We start from the raw sequence: 23,027 nt of genomic DNA, 5'->3' as shown, positions 1-23,027 counted from the left end.
GCGAAAAGTATAAGAAAAGGCTTAGTGAACTTAGAAGGGAGGTGAATCGCCTCCCTTCCAACTTACACCCAGATTCCCTGTACGTAACCGAATCCGGGTTGTATCAGTTGATATTTAGCTCTAAGATGCCAACGGCAGAGACATTCCAGGATTGGGTTTTGGAGGAAGTCCTTCCCGCATTAAGGAAGACAGGTAAGTACGAAATAGAAAGGCGGTTTGACGGTCCAAACAAGTTGGTATTCAAAATAGAAAATGAGTTTGACCTACATAAAAAGGTGGTGGACTACATCCGCAGGTTTTATCCTAAGATACTTTTAGCCCCTGGTCTAGGTGAACTGCAGGATTCGAACGGCAAACGCATAAAGTGCTGGCAGAAAGGATATCAACGCGGTCAACCCGACTTAATGATTTTAAACGCGCATACGCATTACTGTGGATTCTGCATAGAGCTAAAGACCCCAAAAGGCAATGGCAGGTTATCTGAGGATCAGCAACTACTCTTACAGAGGTATGAAGAAAACGGCTATAAGGTGCTCATAAGCAGCGACTACGATGTCATTTGCAGAGAGATCACTGCGTATGCTGAACACCTACGAATTCCCTGCAGGTGGTGTTGTAAGGGCTTTAAAACCTCGGAGACTTTGGCAACACACTTAAAGATATTTCATAGAATATATGGACAAGGATAAATTTAACGAGTTAAAGTTTATACAAACATACTGGAGGGATTTGCAGGTGGGGGAGATTTATGAGATAAAGAATTATGTGGTCTTTGAAGACTTGGACCGCCTGCGCTTGGTCTTAAAGAATAAAAAAAGAACATACACCCTTTGGGCGCCCGATAGGATAAGGTACGCCATCGAAGGGCAGGATGTTACCCATGTTATGAGTCATGGTAAAAAGGATGGCAGGTGGGTATTTGACGTGGTTAATTGGGAGCCTGAGAGTCCTCTGCATTCGTAATGTCTGCTAAAGTCCGCTGCGCTTTAGGATCCGCCGAGCACCAATGCCCCACAAAGGATCCTTCAAGGAATACCTTGCCGCAATGAAGGCAGGTGTATTTTTTACGCGGTGCAGGAGTGGGCGTAATGCAGTCGGCTGGTAGTTCGCACGTAATACAGTCCATATATTGAAAGGGTGATTAGGAATCCTCCTAAGAAGGCTGCTGCGTAGGCTAGCATATACCTTTAAAGGGGGTCCTTATTTTTATTTATTATTATTAAACATCCTTAATTCATTATTCTTAATAATAATAAATAAAAATAAGAATGGGATTTGAGACTCTTTGCACAAACCCCATTCTAAAAGGGTCTCAGAATGTTGAGTATAAGGTTGTTATATTGTTAAGGACGTTTATTTGTTAAGACAGTTGAAGATATGTTCCTCTTCTCTGATGCAACCACAGCGGTCGCACTCCTGCCTCCAGTACTCCCTTTTAGTCCACGGAACGCCTTCGGCGCGTTCAAAAGAGGGGAAAGTACGGACTATCTTCTTATGGTAATCTATGCGATTCCTTAAGTAATCCTCTTTATGCGGGCAGCGACTCATCATATCCGCACATTGGTAGCAATCCACGCCTTCCAAGTCGTAGCTCCCAAAGAGAAATCGATAGTTGACTTCATGTGTTTTCCGATGCGTTTGTAAACGTTGACGACTGCTTAGTATCTTATTACAGAAACTACACTGTCTGCTTTGTTCACAGGCGCCCCTTTTCAGGTGCTCGGAGGTGTTAGGAAATTCCTTATTACAGCCCTTGCAAAGCCCACAAATGCGTTTGTCTTGATGTTGTCGCATCTTTTGAACGGTGCTGAATTCTTTACCACAATCCTTACAAACTTTACTAATTGGTTTCTTTGTGCAAACGCCACGACGAACGTGGTATTGTAGTCTTTGTTTGGTGCTGAACACCTTTTTACACATCGAACAGTTCATTTATACTTAAGTGTACCTTAAGCACAATATAACGTATTTTTAACTTTATTGTTAACATTATGAAGTGTCTTTTAAAATAGGTCTACGGGAGCATATGCGTGTGCTGTTTAAAAGACACTTCAGAATGTTGAGTATGAGGTTGTTAAATTGTTAAAGATATGCGTATGAGTCATTTAAAAGACACCTAAGAATGTTAAGTGTATGGTTGTTAAATTGTTAAGGATGCTGTTTAAAAGAAAAAAAAGATGTCTTAGAATGTTAAGTATAAGGTTGTTATATTGTTAAAGATATATGCATGCTACTTTTAAAAGACACCTAAGAATGTTAAAGATAAGGTTATCATATTGTTAAGGATGTGTGTATGAGTCATTTAAAAGACACCTAAGAATGTTAAAGATAAGGTTATCATATTGTTAAAGATATATGCATGCTACTTTTAAAAGACACTTCAGAATGTTGAGTATATGGTTATCATATTGTTAAAGACTATTACTTTTTTAAGAAGATACCTAAGAATAAGGTTATTTCTTTCTTTAAGGAAAGTAGTATCTTTAACAATATAACAACCTTATCCTTAACATTCTTAGGTGTCTTTTAAATGACTTACACAATTTACATAGGATATCGCGCATGAGTCATTTAAAAGATGTCTTAGAATGTTGAGTATGAGGTTGTTATATTGTTAAGACTACTATCTTAAGAGATGTCTCAGAATAAGGTTTGTGTAAATCCCATTCTTAATGAAATCAGCACATCTTTAACAATTTACAATTTAACGACCTTATACTTAACATTCTGAAGTGTCTTTTAAATGACTCATGCAGACATCCTTAACGATTTAACAACCTTATCTTTAACATTCTGAGGTGTCTTTTAAATGACTCATGCAGACATCCTTAACAATTTAACAACCTTATCTTTAACATTCTGAGGTGTCTTTTAAATGACTCATGTGTATATCTTTAACAATTTAACAACCTTATCTTTAACATTCTAAGGTGTCTTTTAAACAGCACACGCACACATCTTTAACAATTTAACAACCTTACACTTAACATTCTAAGACATCTTTTAAAGCAGCTCTACAGGGGATATCGCATAAAGTCCTGCACGCTTTCTTTTGCCCAACCGGCCATCGTCAACAAGGCACCAAACCTCTCCGCGCGCTTCAGACTGCACATTTCATCGTACAATTCCTGCACGCGCTCTTTAAGGCGGTCGATCTCCTCCCTTTGCATTTCTATGGTGTCTCTTTTATCTTTTGCGTCGCCGGCAATCCTTCTTACTGCGTCCACTGGGTCCATCGTATATATAATGGATCCGAACCATATTCCCTGCAATGCTCTGATCGTAGGACCCACCGGCTGCGGCAAAACGCAGTTCATCGTGGAGCAGCTATTAGGACCCTTTAGATACCGTTTCGACTACATAGTGCTGCTTTGTCCCACCTACGTGAATAACCGCACCTGGGAAGGCATAGGAGTGAAAGATGACGACTTCTTTGTGGATATCTTAGATCCTAACGAGTTATCTGGGCATCTTAAGTTCTGGCACAAACAATTCCCTAAAGATACTCAGACACTCCTCATACTGGATGACATTGCCTGCGGGGACGACGTAAAAAGACGCACTTCGGAGTTGGTGAAGCTTGCCTTTAGCGGCAGGCATGACAATATCAGCGTTTGGTTGCTCTCGCAGCAGCTTACCAGCGTCTCTAAGCCCTTTAGGGAAAACATAGGCTCCCTGGTCGTATTTTACACGCCCAGCAAGTCTGACCTGGAAACCATCCTTTCTGACTACGGCGGTGAGATATCCAAGGAACAGTTGCATGAATACATGCGGCATTTAAAAACGCACCAACATTCCAAGATGATCTTCTCTTTGAGGTTTCCGTATTCCGTTAACATATATGGATATTGAGCAGCTCTTAGATGAAGTCCCCACACAGTTAGACGAAAGTAACCTCAAGGAACAACTTAACATCCTGGTGTCTTTGGGGAAGTGTAAAGAAATGATAGGCAAGGAACTAACCCATGAGCAGGTTAATAAGTTGTCAGAAGAGGAAGTCAAAAAGTTCCATAAGAGGTACGAGGCCGCCCTTGCAAGCAAAACCACGGACGCCGTAGCAGACTCCGCTATCCGACTTGCAACTAAATTGCTTGGACTTGCGCTGCCCATAGACGACGTGGAGCAACTGCGGAAGGACATAAGCGAGGACTATGTTATCGCTCAAGAACTTAAGATAACCTGCGGCTGGTTGTCCTTGAAGTGCGGTAAGTTAATGGCAGTCGCCTCTGCGGCTTTGCACGTAGCTCAGCACGTCGACTTGAAGGAGGTACTAGGTTCCTTCGGAACATCTTGGAAGGACTTCAAGAAGGACAGAGAAGTCGAAAAGGTCTTCCAGGCAGCACTTGCTGAGGTACCTGATCAAGTCGCCTCAAGTACTTAGTCAAGTCGTTGTCAAGTACTTAGTCAAGTCGTCCTTAAGTACTTAGTCAGGTCACCTCAAGTACTTAGTTAAGTCATTCGTAAGTACTTAGTCAGGTCATTCGTAAGTACTTACTTAAGTCATTCTCAAGTCGTCATCAAGTACTTACTTAAGTCATTCTCAAGTCATTGTCAAGTCGTCCTTAAGTCATTGTCAAGTCCTTCAAGTCCTTAGATATAAGATGAGTGGCACCGAAGAACCACCCGTAGAAGATACCAAGATTACCAAGGCTAAATCTCCAGGCAGAGTTGCCGCGGGAAAGAAGCTCGCAGAGATGAATAAAAAGAACAAGGCAAAAAAGGAGGAAAAGGTAGAGGACGAAAGCGAATCCTTTTGGAATCCTGGCTACGTCATCGGCGCGATAGGAATTGCTATAGCAGCAGGCAGCCTCTACTTACAATGGCGGGCTACGAAGCCAAAAGTAAAGTGGGAGGCCGCAACATATCACGCACCCGTGCAAGAACCAGCTGTTAGAAAGAGTAAGATCCCTGAAATGGAATAACCTTCTCGCTTTGTAATATAATGTCGACCGCGTTGTTGAATACTGTTGAAGAAGCAGCTATTATTACTTCTATCGTTGCGGGTATTGGTTGGGTAGGTAAGAAAGTGCTCAAAGAAGACTTTACTGAAGACCCAAGCAAGAGCTTCGCTAATTTTGCTAAGATGACCGCTGCCGTAGGCGGGGCTATCATGCTAAAGGATTACCTACGAAAGGAAAAGTACCTGCCTACGGTGTAACTCATGAAAATCCCTGTGATTTTCTAATATATAATGGCTAGCGTGGTCGTAGGCGGAATTGTTGCAGCTTTAGCATTCACTGGAGCTAATTATGGCGGTCAGTATTTGGATAGATTAGTCAGAGGCGACAAAAGCGGAGATTTGGCCGCTGAGAGGAAGAGACACGATTTAGCGCTGGAGAAATATCAAAGGGACGTGGCGGCTTGGAATGAAAAAAGACAAGCTTACAGGGATTGGTTGGATAAGAACTACCAAGACAAGATGCAGGCGGATAAGAACTTTGAAAATACAGACTACGCCTTTAAGCTTTATGCGCAGGCGCACCCCGCGGCATTAACGGGGTTAAGAAAGCCTCAGTTTAAGAATTACTACCAGCCTTCTAAGAAACAAAAAGATAGCGAATTGGTATTTGTAGGACTTGCAGGGCTGGCGGGAGGCGTGGCTTTGGCGTATCTAATATAATGATCGTCTTTTTGGAAAGCGACAAGAATAACTTTACCACTTATTTGAATCCTCCCATCCGCGCGGAAAGGGTCCGGCTGGTTAGTTGCTCTTTGTACAATTCTTGGTATAATTTGATTGGCGGCTTTGTCGTCGTGACTTCCCAAAAGCCAAAGTTACCAGATTCCCATTACACCCCCATAACACTGGCTAAGGAGCTAGCAAAGCATGGATATACTCTTACCACAGGATTACCCCATGAAATGAAATTCAAGAAAAATAATGGGAGCGCTAATTTAAAGGGCAGTCCATTGGTAGAACTCCTGGGCCTTACTAGTACCACGATCAATGGTCAACTTGACGTAAAATGGAAAGTCGCATCCTCTTACGAAGTCTATTGCGACTTGGTTCATAGTTACAACAATGGAGAAAAGTCTTCTCTTATGTCCAAGTTCCTGCCCAAAGGTAATCCATTTGACCCAGTAGAATACACTCCCATTTCTTTAAGCTATGACTTGTCTAATTTGGTAGAAAGCATAAACGTCACCATTAAAGTGGACGGAGAGACGGTGGATTTCAACGGACGCAATATCAATCTTGTTTTGGAATTCATATAATGGGCCGCCTGGAGGACAAACTCAAAAGGATTTACTATGGACCTGAAGGCTATTGGAAAGGAGCGTCAGCTATCAAGAAACTCGCGACCGCGGCCAGGGTATCAGAAGAAACGGCTAAGAACTGGCTAAGAAAACAAACCATCTGGCAGGTTTATCTTCCCGTGCCTAAGTACATTCCCAGGCCCAGCTTTACCGTAAATGTCCCCAATGAAGTTCATCAGGCGGATTTGCTTTTCTTGCCGCACGATAAGGTGAGAAAAAAGACCTATAGGTACGCTTTGACCGTAGTTGATATCGCAAGCAGATACAAGGACGCCGAACCCATAACCAGCAAGGATTCTGCAGAAGTCGCAGAAGCCCTAGGTAGGATTTATAAGCGCGTCTTGAAATGGCCTAAGCTGCTGCAAGTGGATGCGGGGACAGAGTTCATGGGCGTGGTTACCAAAACCCTGAAAGACCACGACACCAAAATTAGGAGAGCCGAAGCAGAGTACCACAGGGGTCAGAGCATTGTTGAAAGATTCAATAAGACCTTGGCCGAGCGCCTCTTTGGATACCAGTATTGGAAAGAGCTGGAAGATCCCTCCAAACGCAACAGGGAATGGACACAGAGGCTCCCCCAGGTCATTGTGGCTTTGAACAACGAGGCGGCCAGGGCTACGGGAATGAAACCCAAGGATGCTATGAAGAAGAAACACGTGGAACACAAGTCCTACGTCAGAAGTTCAAGGGCGGTCGGACTGAAGGAAAAAAAGCTACCCCGCGACATAGTGGTCAGATACCTCTATCAGCCGGGGGAACTCGAAGGTGGCAGTAAGAGAGCCACGGATCCTAACTGGTCTTTGGAAACGTATGAGATTTCAAAGTCCGTCACCAAGGAAGGGCAATCTGTGTTGTATTACCTAAATGGCCCAAGTCGCGGATTTGTCATGGAAGAGCTGCTCATAGTCCCTAAAGACTCAGAGTAGCGCTGCACCGCGCGCCCGATTGCACTCTAGGCATGTCAGTCTTACGTTGCCTCTGCAATGCCCGCGTTTATTATTTATGCGATCCACGGAGAACTGCTGATCGTCATTTGGGTCGAACCTCCATAGTAGAGGTATGTTACATTTGGCACACCGCGCCCCTTTCTTATAGACGTCGTCCACGCATAGGTCGAACGTCATATTTTTTTCTTCGTCGTGCCGCTTGTAGCGAAGGAGTTTCTTAGCAATGTTCTCTTTGGCTATGTCTTCTGGCGTCTTATCGTAACGCAGTTGCGGACCCCAGGCTCTTTTCAACTGTTTGGCATACTCCACACGGCTTACGGCGGTGTAGATAAGGTTGCTCCAACACAGCCGCTGGTCTATGATCCATAAGGTTTCTTTTATGGTAAGCCCTTGCGCGCTGTGGACTGTCATGCAATAGCCCAAGCGCCAGTCTGGATGGGAGGTTATTTTTTCCACCTTTTCTATGGGTACCCAGGCTTTATCATGCGTTACTGCGTTCTGCAGTTGGATGTCGGTACCAGGTACCCAGACGTCTCTTTTTTGCATGCGGGTGTCACGCGGCTTGTAGCAAACAGGTACCAAATGCGTAGGGAAGCGCTCTCGGTGTATATTTAGCAAATCCTTTTGTATGCGAGACTGTGCTGCGCGTTTGCTGCTTAGCACCAGATCCTTTGGGTGCCATGTGTAAAGGAAGTCTTCGTAAGACTTTGCTCGTACCCTCTTACGTAACACCTTAGATTGTTCGGCGTCGCTAAGGCCCCTTAATTCTGCTTTCAGGTTTCTTATTTGATCCTTACTGCGGTAATCTGCGTTAATTTCCTCCGCATGGTCTACCATTTCTTTTAGCCATTCGTGGGGCATCTCTCCGGCTATTGGAGAAGGCTGGCAGGGATCTCCGGCGAATATTACTTGACACTTTCCACGGAGGAATTCTACGAATTCTTTGAGGATTTCTAAAGGAACGGTACAGATTTCGTCCCACAGTATCACCGGAGGTATGTCGTGGATGGCTTCAGGTACCCACTTTTGGCCATTCCAGCGAAAGAAGCTGTGGTAGGTTTGTGCGTCGTGGCCCTGACTGCAGAGTTCTCTTTCCAGCCGGTGCGTTGGCGTTAGCACTTTTAAGGTCGGAAAGAGTTCTAATACGCGCGTCGTCTTACCGCTGCCTCCCGTACCGTACAGATAGGAGAAGCGTTGGTAGGAAATGGGGTCCTTTACGGTTGGCATGGGCCTCATTGTGGGCATTATGACGCCCCAAGTATTTTCTCCGTGATATTCTACACGTTCTCTCCATGCTTTTATCTCCTCATCCTTAACGCGCCATTGACCACTTTCCGCCAACTCATCTTCGGTGTAGAACTCCTGCATCTTTTCTAACACTTCGGGCTTTACGTACAGGGAATCCGTGGCTACGCGCGGGATGTCCTCTTTGTCAAACCGTAGGAGCATCGCAAGTAGGTTAATGTGCGCATATGCGAGCATGCTGGCACGCAGATGATAATACTGCGGTCGATGGTCTTGGTAATAACACAGCGCATTCCATTTGTGTAGTTTATCATCTACAAGGTAATCCCATTTCTCCACGGATACCATCGTTCCTTCATCATGTGCACGCTTTATAAGGAAGCTTAGTTCGCCGGCGTCCGTTATCAAGCGTCGCTGCATATGTTTTTCACCCTCCTTAGCGCCCTGCGTGAATTTACCTATGACCACATGCGCTGTGGGGTTATGCTCCGGTAACCATTGCGTAAAGGCGCTGTGACAAAGTATGGCTTCATGCGCTGTGTATTTTAAAAGTTTGCGCTCTTCAAAGAACTTCAATAGTGGTATGGGTATCCATTCTTTCTCCTGCAGGTGCTTCCTGTACCATGCATAGATTATTGGATGTAAGTCTTTTGTAAATTTCCAGCTGGTTAACCGTACGAATCCAGTTGCTGGGGCGTCGTACTGTTGACCATCCAACGCAACACGAAAGAACTGTGAATCTGGATGTCCGTAACGGTCGTAATATTCCTTACAATCCCCTAGGCCTTTAAAACTTGCAGGGTAACAATGTTTCATATCCAAAGACACGTATTGGTCTTCGTCGTATTCCATGTTCCAAAGACCACCGTGACCGTGTTCTACACAAGCTTTAGCTATGTCTTTGAACTCCTCCGGTGTGGATTTCCAACCGTTTCTTTTCTTTGCGGCTAAGAAGTCCAAACTGCGGGAGCTGAGGACCTCATCTGAGAAGTCCTCACCAAGGGATTCACATGCACTTTGTATGCGCAGGTGTTCCATTTCCGGTCGGTATAAAGTACCATCTTGGGTCATAAACTGACTTCCCTCCGCGTCCATTAACCATATGGCATTCTCATGAACTAATTCTGTCAATGGAGAATTCTTATAGACCTTCGTTTCCTTCTTTCTTGGGAACCTTAACTCCCTCCATGCGTGTGCGTTGTGCTGGTAAATTACGATAGGAGCACCCCGGCCTCCGTATTTGTGCGTCCCAGAGTAAATAAAGCCGTCGGTGATATCCTTGACGTGTATGCGCCTTTCTAACACGGTTTCCAACTTCTTGATGTTTTCGATGGTTCCTCCGGTCCTATTAGTATTTTTTTCCCATTTCCTGATGGCTTCTCTTCTCTTTAAGGTTAATTTACCACCGCGGGAGGAATCTTCGAAGAACTCTCTAACCAGCTTCCCTACGCAGTTACCTGGATGGCGCATTGGTTTTAACTTTTTAACATCCGGCGTCTTTATCTTGTACGCGCCGTAAATAACCACGGTAACCGGGTAAGCAACTTCGTAGAAGAGCATATCTATTCCCTCAAGTGCTCCCGGTCGCGTGTCCTTGTTTAAAACAAACAGGTCCTTCCTGCCAGACGCCCGTATTGGATTCCTGCCCTTTTCTATCATCCACTCGCCGTCTAAATACTTTATAAACGTCAACTCCAAACGGTAGTCGCCTTCGGGCATCAAATTGATTATCCTTTCTGCTCTTTCCTCGTTCATCGTCTCGTCTGTATCTCCCTCCATAAATGTCGTGAAGGCAAAGTCGGCGTCTAAGCGGTCCAGCACCTGAGTTCTCAGTCGGCGCACAGTTTTATTTCTAATGCTTTTGATGGTATCCATCTATATATAAAGGATATTTTAACCTCCGTTTGCGGTACCCCAAATACAGCAGCAGTAAGGACTTATCGCGCTGCCCCCGGATCGCGCAAGACCCCCTGTAGGGCCTTTAACCTACCTCCGAAACCCCAGGGGGGGCTGGGGTTTTTCGATATGTCATTTTTTCAAATGCCGGCGCTACGCGAGTCCCCCTTACTGCTGCTCATCTTTACTTTCTTTAATGCTTTCAGAAATAACAGTGCCTCCACAGTTGGGACAAAATCTTAACAATTGTTCTAATTGTTCTTCATAAACTAGAAACACCTGCTGATCTTTGAGTTTCCTTTTTTGTTTTTTTGGTGATGCCCCTACTGTAGATTGTGAGCTTTGCTCAGCCTGTGAAGATGGTAAATAATCACTTTCCCCTTCATCATCAGATTCAGTAAGTTCAAAAAGGTCAACTGATTCTCGATCTTCAGGTATGATATTATTTTTAATATGTGGTTCTTCAATAAAGCATTGAATTTCTTTATCTTCTGTGTTAGTCTTGCATTGAACACCTACTTGTCTTGTTTTTTGAGTATTTTGTACAGATCTGCTAAACATGCTTGTGCTTGCTTGTACACTTTTGTCTTTATTCATTTATTGACATTGTGAGCTTTTTTCAGCTCTACAAAAAGAGTCAGTTTGAATTGCAATTTCACCTCTTGTCTGCAAAACCAAACAAGCAGCAAGCACATTAGAAATATAAAATGTTAAAATTTTGATTAAAACATCAATGCCAAAGATTTAAAATGACAAGTAATTATTTGTCTGATCTTATTAAGAGAACCACAAACTCTGGAATTCACCAAAATGAATTACTTACTGTGACTGATGTGGATGGTGTAGGTACTGCCACATCATGTTCAACATTACCCACTGATTCTCCCAAGATGTTCTTTATACTCTAATAAAGGTGGAAATAGGCCCTTTGCAGCTAGTGGTCACGTGCTTGGATACCGCTTAGCAACACAAAACTGGAGAGCAAGCCTTCCAGTAAACAAAAGTTGTAATAGGTCAAGCACGCGTGGTTTTATACGATAGTTTCATCGTTCAAAACGCTTAATCCTTTTGCCCTATCTACAAACACAGTAAGATAATCTTAAATTCTCTCCTTTGGACTCGATTTTTGGTTCGAAGTAACGATATTCTTCGCGTTATCGCGAAAAAATTGTCACCGCCGGCCCGCTCGACGGCTGAAAAACATGGCGACTTCGCAAGGTATGTACTTCAAAACTCTCCTTTTTTTTGGTTTCTTTTCAATTATTGGACTTCTAAAATCTCTAAAATAACAGTTTAGATTGTGAATGGTGATCGATTGTAATTGGACGGCATTTTAATGGACGATTTGTTTATTTTTTGTGAGAGTGATTCCACGTCTAAAGTCAAGACTAACCCATGTTTACATATATTCGCTGTAGATGTTAGAACTCCCGACGAGCCATCACATACCAAGAAAAATTCTTCGTACTGATATTTTTATATTTATTTTTGTTTTAGATGAAGTAGAAACTCAAGACATCTCTATCTTTCCTTCCCTCACCTTCGATGATGTAGGGAGCTACGCTATAGAGAAGTCTGGCTGCACAAGCACTTCGAAAGCGTACAAATTTATGGCGGAACCAGGCTATTTACATGACGTTAAAGGTACTTGATAGCCAAAATGTTTTTTCTATTTCATTATGATATGAATGGCAGACAATTCACACTAATTTTTCCAATTTTTTAGTGATATATACCGACCAGTGCGTGAGAGTTAAATGCAAGTGTTACCGCTCAATGAGGAAGTCTGAACCACCGCACATTTTAGAGGTGTCAGTCCAGAACAACAATTTGACATTGCTGTCTGGGCTGTGCTCATGTGTAGCCGGGGCAGGTGGATACTGCCATCATGTGATCGGGCTTCTTTACTATTTAGCCCTTCTTAAGCAACTGGGACATCGGACATTGCCTGATGAGCTAACATGTACCAGCATGAAGCAGCGTTGGAGCATACCTAGAGGATCCAAAATCGCACAAAAAGAAATACAAGACGTGCTAGTGAAAAAACCCCAACTTGGCGCTTCGTACAGTAGATATATCAAGAGTAATTTGTATTCCCCATCTACCCAGTATCCTACCCTCACAAAAGAGCACTTTAATGGCTTCCAACCACCTTATCCTCTCTTTACAACCATTCTGCCCAATCAAGATCAACTTGGCAATATCCCATTTGTACAGAGCAAGTTTGGAAATGTCCCAAAAGGCTGTGTCCTGTCATATCAACAAAAGATGTCAACTGACTACATCATAAATGATTTTACTTGCACTTCTTTCCCAGAGCTTCCCCTCTCAAGTGCAGAGGACAGATTTAATAACAATGTGTCAATCTGTCTTGACAGTCGTCAACAATCTATATTTGGAACATTGTCTGTGACAACAGAGTCATCACTGAGAGTGCAGCAGCAAACAGTCACTCAAAGTCAGAGTGATGTATGGCACCTGCTCAGAAAAAAAAGGGTAACAGCAAGCAAATTTGGCATTGTCGCTCGCCGGGTGTCACATTTTGACACCCTTGTCAATCAGCTAAACCCCACCAGATTTGTACAAACTGCAGCAATGAGAAGAGGCATTGAACTTGAACCACATGCTGCCATGGTCTATGCTAGCAATGCAAAGGGTGGAAGAGTAAACCTCTTCCCATCTGGGCTGATTGTCCACCCAAAGTGCCCATGGCTAGGTTGTAGCCCAGACAGGAAAGTTTATGACCTTGATGCCGTAAATAATGGTCAGAATCCCTTTGGCTTGTTAGAAATAAAGGTCGTTAAAGAGGGGGAAACATCATTTGACAATGTGAGGTATCTCACCAAGGACCAGAACACTAACCAGTACAAACTGAAAACAACAGACATTTATTATTACCAGATCCAGTGCCAGCTTGGACTCACAGGATTAGAATGGTGTGATTTTTTCAGTTACATTGACGAAAATTTGTTTGTTTGCTCTAGAATTAATTTTGATTCAGTGTTTTTCCAGCAAGCAAAGGACAAAGTTGATAGTTTTTTCTTCAATTACTATTTACATTAATACACTAAGATTTTTGTTGTTCTCAAACCATGGCCAGATTTCTTATGATAACAAATATTATATTATTTTTATTAATGACAAATCAATTCATAATCTTAATTTATTTTTTATTATATTTATATCATATTAGTATTATATTTATTTGTGCTATTTAGATTTTGTGTTTGTTCATTAGTTTTTTTTTTTGAGTTTTCATTTACAAACAAATTGAAATAGTTACAAAAAGCAATCCAAGACACATGATAAACCAACCTGCATTAAAGATTATCTAATGGGTTATGTAAGCCACATTAATCATACATTCACCAACTTCTTACAGACACTATGCCTCATTATTACCATTGGATAAAATAAGTGGGCCTTGAAAATTTGTAAGGAGGCAGGCTACAGTATATAACTGATTGACTGAACCTAAAGTGGACAATGGCACATCTGAATCAAAAAAGTGGTACTCTTTGACTCTTCTTATTGCCCTCTCGACATGAATTCTAAGACTTGCTAGTGTCTTTGTTTTTTGAACATCTGCGGCCTAGAATTGTTCCTGACTTTCAAGAAACGGAGGAATATTTAACTCTACCCGCTTCTCCCTAAGTAAATCTTCAATGTCAAACCCTTTGTCTGCCATGACTGAATCACCAGGTTCTAACAAATCTAGAATGCCGCTGCACCTTGTGATTTCCTTATCACTAATCCCCCCTGTGTAAAGGCTAGAAACGAAGCTAATAGCTCCATTAGGGGTAATGCCTATCAAACCCTTGAGTGTAGTATTACTCTTATAACTAGAATAAAGCTGCGACTGAAGTAGTAGGGAGGTAGGTGTTTGAACAAAAATCTCTGTACAATCTAAAATGACACGTGTGCTTGCATAAAGCTTTTTAAAACCTTCTGGCATAAACCTATCAACATCTTGCCTTGAAGGCCAGATCACTTGACTACCAAGAAGAAAATACAAAAAATTAGTCCATGTGATCAATTTCCTGCAAACTGACGATTTATGTATTCGGAACCTATGAGCTAAATCCTGTCCGAATAGACCTAGTTTGAGGCGTACACAAAACCTAAACAATTCATCCACAAGAAGCATATTTCTTGAGTCTGGTCTACTTTCTCTTTCTCCAGAGGCATAACAATATGTCATTTGTGCAGCACATGGCTGCAAAAACTTAAAAAAGAACTGAATATGTAAATAGGATGGGAAACCTATATAAAATCTTATGATCTCATTGTCTGTGCCAAATCTCTCAAGCCCAAATTTATTAAGTGCTAATTGTTCTGCAGCTTGCCTCTTAATGTCCTCAATTTCTTTTGCAGCTTCAACTTTAACCCTTTTTATTTCAGTGAGGGCAGCTGCAGTTTCATTTCTACTTTGTTCAAGTTGCTTTTGTGCATCTTGGAACTGTGCTCTGAGTGACTGGACTTGTGCTTGTAGGTCATCCATGCTGAAGGTTGTAGAAGTGCTGGGACTATTATCTTCATTGTCATCACTTTCATCTGTCTGAGTGTCTCTGTAAAAAGGTTTTGAAATTATGATGACACTCAGTTCACACTCAGTTCACACTAAATAAAAAATTATAAAAGACTAAATTATTAAAATTATAAAATTATTTTGGTTTAAACCAAAATAAACATCAAGTACAATTCCATCAGTCAAGTCTAAATGAAATGTATTGAAGTAGAAATATGTGATATTCATTACCTATCTACTTGTCGAATTATCTTTCTTCTTGCTTTGGATTTGGTTGACCAGTCAAAGATTGATGGTACAGCTTCTCTTTTTAGCAACTGACGTCCAGAATCAGTGGGAGGATTGTAATCTTCCTCAGTGAAGTGTTTTGAGCACACTCTGGTACTTTTGTTAACCTATTATAAATCAAATGTCCTTTTAATAACAATGTAACTGTATTCAACTATTTTTATCTTCATTACAGTTTTTTAAAGATCCACAGGCAATTCGTATTGTGCATTGATATTGTTAGATTCCTATATACCTTGAAGTGTGGGCCCACATCTCTTCGTATCTTCACCAGCCATTCCTTTTTCAATTGCTCATCCCTTGCACGGCCTGGTAAGCGGTGAAACTTTAAATCAGGATGATATCGAGAATCTCCGTTACACAAGGGAACACAACAATGGTACGAAGAATTTTTCTTGGTATGTGATGGCTCGTCGGGAGTTCTAACATCTACAGCGAATATATGTAAACATGGGTTAGTCTTGACTTTAGACGTGGAATCACTCTCACAAAAAATAAACAAATCGTCCATTAAAATGCCGTCCAATTACAATCGATCACCATTCACAATCTAAACTGTTATTTTAGAGATTTTAGAAGTCCAATAATTGAAAAGAAACCAAAAAAAAGGAGAGTTTTGAAGTACATACCTTGCGAAGTCGCCATGTTTTTCAGCCGTCGAGCGGGCCGGCGGTGACAATTTTTTCGCGATAACGCGAAGAATATCGTTACTTCGAACCAAAAATCGAGTCCAAAGGAGAGAATTTAAGATTATCTTACTGTGTTTGTAGATAGGGCAAAAGGATTAAGCGTTTTGAACGATGAAACTATCGTATAAAACCACGCGTGCTTGACCTATTACAACTTTTGTTTACTGGAAGGCTTGCTCTCCAGTTTTGTGTTGCTAAGCGGTATCCAAGCACGTGACCACTAGCTGCAAAGGGCCTATTACTGATATTAATATAGAAAGGTGTCAATAACTCATGAGAAACAAGGTCAGATAAATACAGTTGAAAACAACAAAAAATTAGAGTGAAGTGGTGCTAAATATGTTCAAATGTGTATTGTATGTATCTAAATATGGTTTTGGATGGATATTAAATAACTATGACATAAATATTTAACTTATTTAAACAGTTTTGAATACATATCAGAGAGTGCGCACCACAAGTCTGTGAAACAAATACAAGCTTTGTGTAGTTTTATTTACTCGAGCGTGAACTAAAAAAATAAAGAAAGAAAGACGAATAGAAGTATTTTCATTTGTTTCCAATGTTCTGCTTCAGTCAAACCTATTTTGTACAAAATAGCAGCAATCAGACAATATGCAACTTTGGTTTTGCTTCACTGATATGGTGTGACAGTGTTTGCTGAACTTAATAGCAATACATACCTCTTCATGTTCTTTTATCTGTGCGCGCCTAACACTAGTTGCTCGCATTCTTTTGGCTGGTTTGTGATAGAATATTGTAGGGACAACATCTGGAAGTAATTTTCTTTTAAATCGACTACCACCTAACAGTTGCATTCGTAACTTGTGGCTATCATCGAAACACGACTCTTCAAAGTGAGCAGAGCATAAGTATGCGGTGAAAGGCAATGTTGTTCTACCAATTGCGTCAATCCAACGTTTCCGTAATTCTGATCGACTATTTCTGTCGGGTAGCAGGTGAAAAGATATTTCAGGATTTTTCTTCTTCGAATCATTGTTGCAATTATAAGCAACACAGTGTGGCATCTTATTCAACTCCAGCTATCCAGCTGACCAACATGTTCCACTATCTGACGTCATCACACCACAGGCATCCCAAGCCATCAAATCCGCGATATTCCACAGGGAGCCCAGCTTAAGTTATTTCGCAACTTTGACGGACGATATCACCCCAAAAAACGCATTTCATGGAATTTCTATTTCGATTTTCAAATCAACAAGGTTTGATGTACATTTTAAGCTATGATGTGTCTGGCACCTCAGAGTCCCTTTAATGTTTCATGAGTTTAAAAAAATAATGCTTAGTACCATGCTGTTATTTTATATTTCTTTTATAAGTCTCTCCAATTCTATCTTTCTTTCTTCCAAAGCTATTTTTTCTTTCCTCTAGTTGGATTTTTTTGTTTTACGACCATTGTATCTTTATGTTTAATAGAAAGATAATCCATCAACTGATTCTTTCCATCTCTTGCAGTTCTTGTCCTCTTGTTTGATGATCCTGTAAGAATTAATGATTATTATAAAGATTAAATGTGTAATATTATGTACTAAATTTTAGTGATATGCTTCTCATCGCCCTAATTTATAATTTCAAGTTATAAAGACTTTAACAGTACGCGATAATGAATTGTGGCCAAAAGGATTAGCTGTATAAGCAGCAGTAAGGGGGACCCGCGGAGGGGGTACCGGGGGAGCCGGGTATTACCTCCGCCAAGTACCATTGGTCCGCAGCGGGTATTACCCCTAAGGTCGCTATGTGTATTGCCTGCGTAATTCAATTCGAAAAGCTCTCTACGGGTTATATTGGTGCCCCGCATTACTAAGTTAAAATATTTGTCTTATATACGATGAAGGAGGGAAAAGCATTGGTTTGTCCAAAATGTAGTAAGAATTTTACTAAGAGTGGTCTTATTTCCCATTTGAGGAAAAAAGTGCCTTGTGATATGAAGGTAGGTTGTTTGATGACACATATTGACGAGCATTCCAACGACAATGAGGACTATATAAAGGAGCTAATGAAAAAACCCGCGGTGGTTCCTAAAGCCTACTTTTAATTGTCCATGTGGAAAGATTTACAAGACGGAATATCAGCTTAAGATACACCAAACTACGTGTAGTGTCGCAAATGAAGGTTAAGATATTTCCTATATATAGATGGACGCCATCAAAAGCATTCAAAACAAAACTGTACGCAAGCTGCGAACCCAGGTATTGGATCGTTTGGACGCCGACTTCACCTTCACGACATTCACAGAAGGAGACACAGAAGAAATCATGGACGAAGAAAGAGCCGAAAAGATAATAAACCTGATGCCTGAAGGTAATTACCGTTTACAGTTAACGTTAATAAAGTATTACGACGGTGAATGGATAATAGAAAGAGGCTGTAACCCTATCCGGGCGTCTGGTAAGCAAAGCTTGTTCGTCCTAAACAAGAATACCAGGCCCGGAGCGCTGGTAGTCATCGACATGTTGTTCTACGAAGTTGCTTACCCTGTTACAGTAGTAATCTATGGTGCGTATGAGATTAAGGAGCCAGACGTTGGGAAACTCAAACCAATGCGACATCCCGGCAACTGCGTAGGAAAGTTAGTCAGGGAATTCTTTGAAGATTCCTCCCGGGGTGGTAAGCTTACCCCAAAGAGAAGAGAAGCCATCAGGAAATGGGAAGATGACACTAAGAGGGCCAGAGCCACAATAGACAACATCAAGAAATTAGAAATTGCCTTAGAAAGGCGCATACACGTAAAGGATATCACGGATGGGTACATTTATCCTGGGACGCATAAGTATGGTGGTAGGGGTGCTCCTATTGTCATTTACCAACACAATGCGCATGCTTGGAGAGAACTAAGATTTCCTAAAAAGAAAGAGACAAAGGTCTACGAGAGTTCTCCATTGGTGGAGTTAATCCATGAGAATTCTATTTGGTTAATGGATCCGGAAGGAAGTCAGTTCATGACCCAAGATGGTACTCTATATCTCCCAGAAATAGAACATCAACGCATTCAAAGTGCCTGCGAGACTTTAGGAGAAGATTTCTCAGATGAAGTATTAAGTAGTCATAGTTTGGACTTCTTAGCCGCAAAAAGAAGGAATGGGTGGAAACCAATCCCAAAAGAGTTCAAAGAAATATCTAAAGCATGCGTAGAACATGGACATGGCGGTCTATGGAACATGGAATACGACGAGGAAGAATACGTATCCTTAGATATGAAACATTGTTACCCTGCGTCATTCAAAGGCCTGGGAGATTGTAAGGAATATTACGACCGCTACGGACACCCAGACTCTCAGTTCTTTCGTGTTTCGTTAGACGGCCACTACGACGCGCCAGCTAAGGGATTCGTAAGGCTGACCTCTTGGAAGTTAGCAAAGGGCTTACACCCCATAATTTACGCTTGGTATGGTAAGCATCTGCAGGAGAAAGAATGGATAGCCGTACCATTGTTAAAGTTCCTCGAAGAGCGCCAATTGCTAAAATACACCGCGCATGAAGCCATACTTTGACACAGTAGCTTCACGAAGTGGTTACCGAGCACAACCCAACCGCAAGAATCGTCATAGGAAAGTTCACGCAAGGTGCTAAGGAGGGTGAGAAACATATGCAAAGACGCTTAATAACGGACGAAGGCGAACTAAGCTTCCTTATCAAGCGCGCCCATGAACAAGGAACAATGGTGTCTGTGGAGAAATGGGACTATTTAGTAGAAGATCGACTACATAAATGGAATGCTTTGTGTTACTACCAGGACCATCGACCACAGTATTACCATCTGCGTGCCAGTATGCTCGCATATGCGCATATCAATCTCTTAGCAATGCTCCTACGGTTTGACAAAGAGGACGTTCCGCGCGTAGCTACGGATTCCTTGTACGTGAAACCGCACGTCTTAGAGAAGATGAAAGAATTCTACACAGAAGACGAGTTAGCGGAAAGTGGACAATGGCGCATCAAAGACGAAGAAAAAAAAGCTTGGAGGGAACGCGTAGAATATCACGGAGAACACACCCGTGGTTCCGTAACCCCCACTGCGGACCCCCTACTTTCAGTTGCGGACCCAATCTCTTACCAACGATTCTCCTACCTCTACGGTACGGGCGGCAGCGGTAAGACGACGCGTGTGTTAGAACTCTTTCCTAAGATAAAGGTGCTAACTCCAACGCACCGCTTGGAAAGAGAACTCCATGAGATGGGTTACGACGCACAAACCTACCACAGCTTCTTTCGCTGGAATGGTCAAAAGTGGGTACCGGAAGCTATCCACAACGTACCTCCGGTGATACTTTGGGATGAGATTTGCACCGTTCCTTTGGAAATCATCAAAGAATTCGTAGAATTCCTAAGAGGGAAATGTCAAGTAATATCCGCCGGAGATCCCTGCCAGCCTCCTCCAATAGCCGGAGAGATGCCCCACGAATGGCTGAAAGATTTCGTAGACCATGCGCAGGAAATTAACGCGGATTACCGCAGCAAGGATCAATTAAGAAACCTGAAAGCGGAATTAAGGGGGCTCAGTGACGCCGAGCAATGCAAGGCACTGCGCAAACGCGTACGAGCGAAGAAATACGAGGACTTTCTATACGCCTGGCATCCTAAAGATCTGGTGCTAAGTAGCAAGCGCGCAGCACAGTCTCACATACAGAAAGACTTACTCAAAATACACCAAGAGCGCTTCCCTACACATCCCGTGCCCGTTTGTTATAAACCCCACGACACCCGCATGCAGCGCCGCGACGTCTGTGTACCCGGCACGGACATCCAACTGCAGAACGCAGTAACGCACGATAAAGCCTGGGTACCCATAGAAAAGGTGGAAAAAATAACCTCCCATCCGGACTGGCGCTTGGGCTATTGCATGACAGTCCACAGCTCGCAAGGGCTTACCATAAAAGAAACCTTATGGATCATAGACCAGCGGCTGTGTTGGAGCAACCTTATCTACACCGCCGTAAGTCGTGTAGAATATGCCAAACAGCTGAAAAGAGCCTGGGGTCCGCAACTGCGTTACGACCGCACCCCCGAAGACGTAGCCAAAGAGAACATTGCTAAGAAACTCCTTCGCTACAAGCGGCACGACGAAGAAAAAAATATGATGTTCGACCTATGCGTGGACGACGTCTATAAGAAAGGGGCGCGGTGTGCCAAGTGTAACATACCGCTACTATGGAGGTTTGACCCGAATGGTGATCAGCAGTTCTCCGTGGATCGTATAAATAACAAACGCGGGCATTGCAGAGGCAACGTAAGACTGACCTGCCTAGAGTGTAATCGGGCGCGTGGAGCAGCACTACTCTGAGTCTCTGGGGACTATGAGCAGCTCTTCCTTAACAAATCCACGAATTGGGCCATCTAGGTAATACAACACGGGTTGCCCTTCCTGGGTGACGGACTTCGAAATCTCATACGTTTCCAGAGACCAGTTAGGATCCGTGGCTCTCTTACTGCCACCTTCGAGTTCCCCCGGCTGATAGAGGTATCTGACCGCTATGTCGCGGGGGAGCTTTTTTCCCTTCAGTCCGACCGCCCTTGAACTTCTGACGTAGGACTTGTGTTCCATGTGTTTCTTTTTTATGCCATCCTTGGGCCTCATCCCCGTAGCCCTAGCCTCCTCGTTGTTTAAAGCCACGATGACCTGGGGGAGCCTCTGGGTCCTTTCCCTGTTGCGTTTGGAGGGATCTTCCAGCTCTTTCCAATACTGGTATCCAAAGAGACGCTCGGCTAGGGTCTTATTGAATCTTTCGACGATGCTCTGACCCATGTGGTACTTTGCTTTGGCTCTCCTAATCTTAGTGTTGTGGTCTTTCAGGGTCTTGGTAACCACGCCCATGAACTCCGTCCCCACATCCACTGGCAGCAGCTTAGGCCATTTCAAGACGCGCTTATAATTCCTACCTAGGGCTTCTGCGACTTCCCCAGAATCCTTGCTGGTTATGGGTTCGGCGTCTTTGTATCTGCTTGCGATATCGACTACGGTCAAGGCGTATCTATAGGTCTTTCTTCTCACCTTGTCGTGCGGTAAGAAAAGCAAATCCGCCTGATGAACTTCATTGGGGGCATTTACGGTGAAGCTAGGCCTGGGAATGTACCTGGGCACGGGAAGATAAACCTGCCAGAGGGTTTGTTTTTTTAACCAATTCTTAGCCGTTTCTTCTGATACCCTGGCAGCGGTTGCAAGTTTCTTGATAGCTGACGCTCCTCTCCAATAACCTTCGGGTCCATAGTAAATCCTTTTGAGTTTGTCCTCAGTTCGACCCATTATATGAATTCCAGGACGAGACTGATCTTTCGCCCATTGAAATCCACTGTCTCTCCGTCCACTTTAATGGTGATGTTTATGCTTTCTACCAAATGAGACAAATCATAGCTCAAAGAAATGGGAGTGTATTCTACTGGGTCAAATGGATTACCTCTGGGCAGAAACTTGGGCATGAGAGGAGGCTTTTTTCCATTGCTGTAGCTATGAACCAAGTCGCAATGGGCTGCATAAGAGGATGCGACTTTCCATTTCACAGGTATGGCCGTGTCGGTAATCGTCTTGCCCAAGGCACATAATGGGGGTCCCAATGGGTCAAACTTTCCAAAAGTTACGGAATAGTTTGGCATATTATGTTTGATAGTCATTTCGTGTGGTAATCCCGTGGTGAGAGTATAACCGCGCTTGGCGAGCTCCTTAGCAAGGGTGATTGGCATGTAATGTCCATCGGGTAGCATTTCACCTTGATATTTGCCAGGCGCCTTAAGTACGGTGACCATACTATTGACTAGATTATACCAAGGATTGTACAAAGGGCAACTTATGAGCCGAACCTTATAGGCTTTAATGGAGGGATTCAAGTGAGTGGTAAAGTTATTTTTGTTGCTTTCCAAAGGGACGATCATTATATTCTAGGCGCCAAAAGCGCCACTAGAGGCTAAGCGTAGATTAGACTAAGTACGCCAAAGCTATGCCTCCCGCCAGCCCTGCAACTCCTACGAAGGCCAGCTCATTGTCTTTTTGTTTCTTAGAGGGCTGGTAGTGGTTCTTAAGCTGGGGCTTTCTCATTCTAAAGTCGGGGTGTGCTTGCGCATAGAGCTTAAAGGCGTAGTCTGTGATTTCGAAGTTCTTATCCGCCTGCATCTTGTCTTGGTAGTTCTTATCCAACCAATCCCTGTAAGCTTGTCTTTTTTCAT

The 23,027-nt window shown here is 42.8% G+C and overlaps 2 protein-coding genes across 3 annotated transcripts; one reads left to right on the top strand and one right to left on the bottom strand.

Annotated features, from left to right (window-relative positions):
* The first annotated feature begins 11,273 nt into the window (after positions 1 to 11,273).
* Positions 11,274 to 13,409, top strand: LOC148909020 (uncharacterized). Its single transcript, XM_089033696.1, has 3 exons — positions 11,274 to 11,564; positions 11,765 to 11,990; positions 12,073 to 13,409. The coding sequence occupies exons 2-3, from the start codon at positions 11,765 to 11,767 to the stop codon at positions 13,407 to 13,409; spliced, it is 1,563 nt and encodes a 520-aa protein (XP_088889822.1). The 5' UTR covers positions 11,274 to 11,564.
* Positions 13,410 to 13,499: 90 nt separating this feature from the next.
* LOC148909019 (uncharacterized) lies at positions 13,500 to 16,087 on the bottom strand. Of its 2 annotated transcripts, XM_089034377.1 has the most exons (4): positions 15,792 to 16,087; positions 15,398 to 15,591; positions 15,106 to 15,269; positions 13,500 to 14,914 (listed from the first exon to the last, which is right to left on the bottom strand). In XM_089034377.1, the coding sequence occupies exons 1-4, from the start codon at positions 15,805 to 15,807 to the stop codon at positions 13,939 to 13,941; spliced, it is 1,350 nt and encodes a 449-aa protein (XP_088890503.1). In that variant the 5' UTR covers positions 15,808 to 16,087; the 3' UTR covers positions 13,500 to 13,938. The 2 variants fall into 2 exon arrangements, with proteins under 2 accessions (XP_088890503.1, XP_088890502.1); XM_089034376.1 differs by lacking the exon at positions 15,792 to 16,087 and having other exon boundaries at positions 15,398 to 15,777.
* Positions 16,088 to 23,027: the final 6,940 nt, after the last annotated feature.

This window comes from Actinia tenebrosa, unplaced genomic scaffold (genome assembly GCF_029948245.1).
Source record: "Actinia tenebrosa isolate PJP-AT-01 unplaced genomic scaffold, QUT_ActTen_1.0 PGA_scaffold2__45_contigs__length_23673736, whole genome shotgun sequence".
Classification (NCBI taxonomy): Eukaryota; Metazoa; Cnidaria; class Anthozoa; order Actiniaria; family Actiniidae; genus Actinia; species Actinia tenebrosa.
The sequence above is the reverse complement of the archived record's forward strand: the minus strand, read 5'-3'. Positions and strand labels throughout refer to the sequence as shown.

What these genes read in the sequence shown, in the direction of transcription:
- LOC148909020 (XM_089033696.1), top strand. Translation starts at nt 11,765, where the DNA reads ATGTTAGAACTCCCGACGAGCCATCACATACCAAGAAAAATTCTTCGT. An exon ending in CTATTTACATGACGTTAAAG is followed by an intron (nt 11,991 to 12,072) that starts GTACTTGATAGC and finishes CCAATTTTTTAG; the next exon opens with TGATATATACCGACCAGTGC.
- LOC148909019 (XM_089034376.1), bottom strand. Translation starts at nt 15,673, where the DNA reads ATGGACGATTTGTTTATTTTTTGTGAGAGTGATTCCACGTCTAAAGTC. An exon ending in ATGTGGGCCCACACTTCAAG is followed by an intron (nt 15,270 to 15,397) that starts GTATATAGGAAT and finishes GATTTATAATAG; the next exon opens with GTTAACAAAAGTACCAGAGT. An exon ending in ATAATTCGACAAGTAGATAG is followed by an intron (nt 14,915 to 15,105) that starts GTAATGAATATC and finishes ACCTTTTTACAG; the next exon opens with AGACACTCAGACAGATGAAA.